General features: G+C 40.4%; 2 protein-coding genes across 2 annotated transcripts in view; both read right to left on the bottom strand.

Moving 5' to 3' along the window:
• The window catches only part of LOC137991789 (E3 ubiquitin-protein ligase MARCHF2-like), a 2,466-nt gene extending 60 nt beyond the window's left edge, over positions 1–2,406 (bottom strand). The window contains exons 1-2 of the mRNA XM_068836827.1: positions 2,068–2,406; positions 1–252 (exon numbers count right to left, since the gene is read on the bottom strand). The exon at positions 1–252 is cut by the window's left edge and continues 60 nt beyond it. Coding sequence (XP_068692928.1) covers positions 1–252; positions 2,068–2,406 — 591 coding nt within the window. The remainder of the gene's footprint in view (positions 253–2,067) is intronic.
• Positions 2,407–5,650: 3,244 nt separating this feature from the next.
• Positions 5,651–7,500, bottom strand: part of LOC137991790 (E3 ubiquitin-protein ligase MARCHF3-like) — a 2,482-nt gene continuing 632 nt past the window's right edge. Inside the window, exon 2 of the mRNA XM_068836829.1 lies at positions 5,651–5,962. Coding sequence (XP_068692930.1) covers positions 5,651–5,962 — 312 coding nt within the window. The remainder of the gene's footprint in view (positions 5,963–7,500) is intronic.

Raw genomic sequence — 7,500 nt, forward strand, 5'->3', positions numbered from 1 at the left:
TGTTCTTCTCCAATTTACCCAGTATCTCGAAGAATATGCATTTACAGTCAATCCAATAGAAAAAGCCAAAAAGAAGGGAAGTCCGGTCGCGATTCCGGCAATTCCTAAACTGACACCGGCGTGACACGATGATTGCTTGTAATAAGTGATAAGGATGAACATTCCTGACAGTTGAACAGCAAACATCCCAAAAAAACAAATTATAAACACCAACATGGCAATGTCGTCTGGATGCATTGAGGGACATCTCCACTGAAAGGAAACGGTAAAATGTTACTTCAACTTTAGGGGACAGTGTCACGCTATTTTTATTAACGCAATTGAAATCCAAAGGACGCTATTCGTAAAATAATGACAAAACTAAGTCTTTCAAAAGGCTTTTGAATGCAGAGACTCTCCCTGTTCAGTTTGGCGACGAATGGGCGAGATATAGTTGTGACACATTTTTGGCAACTTCTTTTGTTCTAGATTCACGTGATATCTTTTAAGAAATTATGAAAACGGATTTGTCGGTGATCGGTTGATAATCTGTTTGCCCCCCTTTCGTTAGTTTTGAGGAGTCTTCGAATTAAAAGTATCCAACGGGCGTTTGACTTCGCAACCACGTGGCTTAAAATGTCTGGAAACACACGGAGCAATAACCCTATGACGGCAGCACTAATTAGAAACTTGCTATTGATTTTGACACCAACAAGACATTAATTACGTGAAATTTAAACGATTTGGGTTACAGCGGAAAACGCACTTCTCTATCAAGCTAATTCATACGTACTACACTTTAAAAATGCAAAAGTTAAAAGTGAAACGAGACAACATTTAGGAGCCAAACTGGCTGGAGGCTACCGCATTTACAAAGGGTAGTCAAACTGAATTCGGGTCCTCCGAACCCGAACTCAGTCAGTGGTCAGATAGTAATTTTGAACCAGGCGTAACCGCAAGGCAATCCAACGCCTTAACCACGTCGCCACCATCTGAAAAGGAAAGGTGGTGGAAATGCAAATTTTCCACTTTAAAGAAGTAATGCATTTTTCAAGAACTGCAGCTGAAAAAGATCATTATGATGATAACGGTGACAATAACGTTAGTTCACATCGATAGCGGTCAGCCTACAATTGTCTTAAAGGGATTTAGTTTCTAAAGAAACTGCGGTACTGCATCGGTTGGGAGTAAAACACGAAACTTCGCTTTTATCAAACGAGCTGATAAATAATGGTAATTGAACTGAGTGCAATTTGGCCTGAAATTACTTGTGATTTCAAAATCGAAAGAGCGTTCAGCGCGAGTTGGATTTGTAAGCACAAGTATGCTCTCAGACCAAAATTGCACGACACGAACTTCAATTACCACTTTATTACATCCATTTAGAAATCATACAATCATTATTTATGGCTAAAATACAGGATTATAGTCATTACCAACATTTTATTGATCCAGTTGGGAACAAAAGTCGCAAAATTCGCCACACAATGGTTTTCTTTGTCTTTCATTTTCCTGCAATTTGATTGGTTACCTTAAACAAGCTTTGAAATCTGATTGGCTGTTTTGCTTTAGTGTTCATTTCTCATTGGCTGGGGAAATGGTGCGATTTAGAGCAAAAAATAGTGCGATTTGGGAATAAATCGCACTGCTTAGAACCAATCAGATTGCAAGGACAGCAGTGATTTCTAAATGGTGTAATAAAGTTAAATAAACCACCACAAGAAAGATTGTGAGCTGAAGCTCTGACGAAGGAACAACGCTCGAAACGTCAGCTCGCAAAATATTTCTTTAGTTGATTAAGGCCCCGTGCACACGTTTCCGGAATTTTTTGTTACGTCAGCGTATTCGAAAATTTGCGTATACTACCGTCCACACGTATCCGAATTCGCAGCGTATTAAAAAATTTCCACTCCGTACTCGAAAATTTCCCGATACGGCTACTGAATTCACCGGATACGCGTGGACGCAAGCCGTACACGAAAAAAAAATTTGTGGAATCGTTTGTAAACCCAAGGTTTCGTGTTTGATAATTATTCTGCTATACTGCTAAGAAAAAAATAATTTGTCCACTTAGACAAAAATATGTACCTGTGTAACTGGCTTATAAACTCTATTGATTTCGAACTGAAAATGACAGACAGGGCATCGATCACTATGAACCGCAGCCAACCACAACTCCAAACACGACTTGTGTACCTCGCCCATAGTTCCCTTGCACCAGCAAACCCTGAGCAAAGGTTCGCGTCCGTCGTGTTTTCCGCCGGTATTGTGACATATTCGGCACATCGGCGCGTCATCATCGAGTGAAACAGAACTAAGAGAACATGAAACTGGGAGAATCGCTGGAGAATGGGAATCTTCAGACATTCTTAACAGAATCTCGAGCAAATTAATCGACGTCATTCGACCAGTGACGTCAGAAGGCATTATGACACTGAAAAGCACCGTTGATTTTTTCATTCTTCTTTGAATATTTGTATGTGGATAGTATATTCCTCCCCGCAATCTGAAGCCCACGACAGGGAGAGAACAAATTAGATAAATATTTGTTACGGCTTTCTAAAAGACAGAGTGGTCTATGTACTGATTTCCTTTAGAAACCAGGCCTTTCCTGGCAATTATAATTCTAACGTAATAGATACTATAATTGCCAATGGAATTTTTCTAAAAACTCTTAAATAGTTTGTCGAAAGGCTTTGTATCTCGCCTATGCAACTTTTTTTAAACGTTACGAGATAGTAAACAAAATGAGAGCTTAAACTAAAGCCTGGTTTTCACTGGTGACGCAAGCACAAGGGCATGCCCAAGGTCAAGAATAAGTAGCGTATATGCTAAGTGAAAACAAACGTCGACATATTAAGTATCAACATCAACCACGGCCTCCTCCTTTTTGTCGAAATGCTCAGACGCGGGGAATTTTATTGGAGAAACGTAGCAGGTTCCTTTGTGCTTATGCTGTGTTTCGTTTTCACACGTAGCAAGCGAACACAAGCATAAGCTCAAACACAAGGAAAATGAAAATTTAATCCTTGCGATTGTGCTTGCGTCGCTAGTGAAAACCAAACGTAAAAGAACCCTAAAACAACCCCTATCACCAACTAAAGTCAAACTGGGACGTTACGATATGGTGTTCAGTTATTTCATTGGAAGGAGAGCGAATTGTTCAAGAAAGTAAACAGATATGCCCAGAAATGCACGTGATTAGAGGTACAATGATTTTGATAAGCGTCGCAAGTGTTCCCTTGCGCATGCTCTTTTCTCCAACTTCAAGATCATTTGCGTTTGGGAATTTCACTGAGACAATAAATTCAGTAGCGTCATAAAATGTCCCCTAAACTCCTCTCGGATCCTCAAGTCAATCAATTATAAACAGCTGCAGTTACCCTCATGGAAAATTACATCTGCAAATGGTTAGACTCTCTAGTCTTCTCGGATAAGGATGATAAGCCGGAGGTCCCGTCTCACAACCCTTCAATGTTCATAATCCTGTGGGACGTAAAAGAACCCGCTCACTTGTCGCAAAGAGCAGGGCATGTAGTTCCCGGTGTTGTGGTCTGTCTTCTGTGGTGTATCATGGTTGGGAGGGTAAATGCTCGGAGAAATTAGCTACACCAAGCTACTCAAAAAATCCGAGGGTAAATAAAGATATATGATATGATATATATATATGATGACAACAGGAAAGAACCAATTTGAGGCTCCAACCTCACTTGAGGATATAACAGAGAGCCCTTCCTTCTTTTGTATTTCATTTCAAACAGTTCTTACGAGTCCAGTTATAGCATTGGTAGCTCATATTGTACACCCTGAGTGAGATCAAAAGTCGGAAAGCAAAATGTCGATAGCGCAAAGTAACATTGGCCGTATTTATACTAGAGGACGTCTAAGACGTCCAGACGCATGAAACGTCTGGCCGTAAGTGCGACTAATATAAATACGGGACGCACTTAACTTCGATGGCTAGAAGTCAAAAGTTCATATTTTCTTGAAAAGATACTGGGATTTGATCACCAAAGAGACTGTGTGCGTCCCAGTTTAGTGCGTCTCGTCTTTATACTAGACGGCTTAGACGTCTGAGACGACCAAGACGTCTGTTAAGTGCGTCGTTTAGACGCTCTTAACTTGAGACGTTTAATTCGTCCACCTTATTTCCCGTATTTATACTAGTCGTCTAAGACGTCTAAGCTGTCTTAGACGTCCTCTAGTATAAATACGGCCATTTTTTAAGTGAAAGTTTTCGTTAACATAGCCTTCACTTTGTCGATGCTTAATCTCCATATTAGGGAGCTTAATTAAGCAAGGACAACGACGTTATTGTAATAATTTCGCGATTATTCCAAGTTGTTCAGCAAGGAAAGTGTGTATCAACATTCCAAAAACAAAATTGGCATGAACAGTGTGGATGTTTGGAGAGGAAATTGAAAATTCATCGTCAGATGCGCGCGTCCTCCATTTTACCTCAAACTTGGTCATTTCACGTCGTTGTCAGGACAAGCCACGGCCGTGAAATGTATCAAAATGTGAAACGCGCCTGCCTTCACTTCACTTTAATCATAAGTGCAACCTACAAGTTTGTATATATATGCACAGGGTATGAGAATTGCATTTTCTTGGCTAGGACCTCGAAAGCCGCGATGTCTAAATCAGAATTTACTGCAAAAGAAGGTAATCTATTCCACAGCCTAATTGCTCTAGGCAAAAAACTAAATTTGAAAATATTGGTTCTAGCAAAAGGAACGTTAAAGGTGTTTATTATGCATGTGGCGGGAATGTCTTGAGGGTTGGGATAGATTGTTTGTTGGAATGTTCGCCAGTTGGTTAAGTCCTTGGTTGAAAAGACGTAAGGTGGCTGCATCTCTGCGGTCTCAGGGCCTGGCCTGGCTCTGCCTGGCGTGCAGAGCAAATAAAATCTACTGTCTAGTGACGTTCTCGTAGTCGTCTTCACGGTCCTGGTTTAAGCTCACTATTTGTTGAGTGTAAGACTCTTAAGGCCACGTCCATACGTATCCGGATATATTTGAATCAGCAAATTTCCACGTCCACACGTAACGTACTCAAATCTAATGTACCCGTCCACACGTATCCGAATTCGTCCTTGAATCCAGGACTCCACTGTCACTGTTGTCAACTTTGTTCAGCGGCCATGTTGAATATTTATGCCGTAAAGGCTCGAGGACTGGATCTGCGTTTGTAACGTAATTAGATTTGAAAAAACCCGAATTTGACCGTCCACGTGATTCCACCTTCTTTGCGTGTTAAAAACGTTCCACTCTGAAGACCGGATTCAAAAAAGTTGCGGATTCGCCGGATATGTGTGGCCGGAAGGCGAATCCGCAAAGAATGTATCGGATTAAAAAATATCCGGATAAGTGTGCACGGGGCTTAAATTGATACGGTTCCGGATTCATAGCGGATTGAAAAATATCCACCCTGGAGAGCGTATTCAAACAGTTCTGGATTTGCCAGCGAATTCTCGGATACGTGTGGACGGGAGGCTTATTCGGAAAGAAAAAGTTGCGAATTCAAAAATATCTGGATACGAGTGGACGGGGCCTAATCTCTCACGATTTAGTTCTTCCTCCTTCGGACAAAATCATACATGTCAAATCTCTTTTCATTTCCTTAAACTTTCTGTAAACAAGATTTATTGAAAAGGTCTCGTTTTGTTTTTCTAAACAGGTACAACGTTTGGTTCCTTTGAGTTTCCTAAATCTACAATAACTCGTTTGTTTGTTCTTCTCCAATTTACCCAATATCTCGAAGAATATGCATTTGCAGTCAATCCAATAGAAAAAGCCAAAAAGAAGGGAAGTCCGGTCGCGATTCCGACAATTCCTAAACTGACACCGGCGTGACACGATGGTTGCTTGTAATAAGTGATAAGGATGAACATTCCTGACAGTTGAACAGCAAACATCCCAAAAAAACAAATTATAAACACCAACATGGCAATGTCGTCTGGATGCATTGAGGGACATCTCCACTGAAAGGAAACGGTAAAATGTTACTTCAACTTTAGGGGACAGTGTCACGCTATTTTTATTAACGCAATTGAAATCCAAAGGACGCTGTTCGGTTGACGGCTTTCGTAAAATAATGGCAAAACTAAGTATTTTAAAAGGCTTTTGAATGCAGAGACTCTCCCTGTTCAGTTTGGCGACGAATGGGCGAGAAATAGTTGTGACACATTTTTGGCAACTTCTTTTGTTCTAGATTCACGTGAAATCTTTTAAGAAATTATGAAAACGGATTTGTCGGTGATCGGTTGATAATCTGTTTGCCCCCCTTTCGTTAGTTTTGAGGAGTGTCCGAATTAAAAGTATCCAACGGGCGCTTGACTTCGCAACCACGTGGCTTAAAATGTCTGGAAACACACGAAGCAATAACCCTATGACGGCAGCACTAATTAGAAACCCGCTATTGATTTTGACACCAACAAGACATTGATGACGTGAAATTTAAACGATTTGGGTTACAGCGGAAAACGCACTTCGCTATCAAGCTAATTCATACGTACTACACTTTAAAAATGCAAAAGTTAAAAGTGAAATGAGACAACACTTAAGAGGGGCCAAACTGGCTGGAGGCTACCGCATTTACAAAGGGTAGTCAAACTGAATTCGGGTCCTCCGAACCCGAACTCAGTCAGTAGGCAGATAGTAATTTTGAAACAGGCGCAACCGCAAGGCAATCCAACGCCTTAACCACGTCGCCGCCTTCTGGAAAGGAAAGGTGGCGGAAATGCAAATTTTCCACTTTAAAGAAGCTGAAAAAGATCATTATGATGATAACGAAAAAGATCATTATGATGATAACGGTGACAATAACGTTAGTTCACATCGATAGCGGTCAGCCTACAATTGTCTTAAAGGGATTTAGTTTCTAAAGAAACTGCGGTACTGCATCGGTTGGGAGTGAAACACAAAACTTCGCTTTTATCAAACGAGCTGATAAATAATGGTAATTGAACTTAGTGCAATTTGGGTTGAAATCACGTGTGATTTCAAAATCGAACGAGCGTTTAGCGCGAGTTGGATTTGTAATCACAAGTATGATCTCAGACCAAAATTGCACGACACGAACTTCAATTACCACTTTATTACATCCATTTAGAAATCATACAATCATTATTTATAGCTAAAATACAGGATTGTAGTCATTACCAACATTTTATTGATTCAGTTGGGAACAAAAGTAGCAAAATTCGCCACACAATGGTTTTCTTTGTCTTTCATTTTCCTGCAATTTGATTGGTTACCTTAAACAAGCTTTGAAATCTGATTGACTGTTTTGCTTTAGTGTTTCCTTTTCATTGGCTGGGGAAATGGTGCGATTTAGAACAAAAAATAGTGCGATTTGGGAATAAATCGCACTGCTGAGAGCCAATCAGATTGCAAGGACAGCAGTGATTTCTAAATGGTGTAATAAAGTTAAATAAACCACCACAAAAAAGATTGTGAGCTGAAGCTCTGACGAAGGAACAACGCTCGAAACGTCAGCTCCCAAAATATTTCTTTAGTT

Source organism: Montipora foliosa, chromosome 2, assembly GCF_036669935.1.
Source record: "Montipora foliosa isolate CH-2021 chromosome 2, ASM3666993v2, whole genome shotgun sequence".
NCBI lineage: Eukaryota > Metazoa > Cnidaria > Anthozoa > Scleractinia > Acroporidae > Montipora > Montipora foliosa.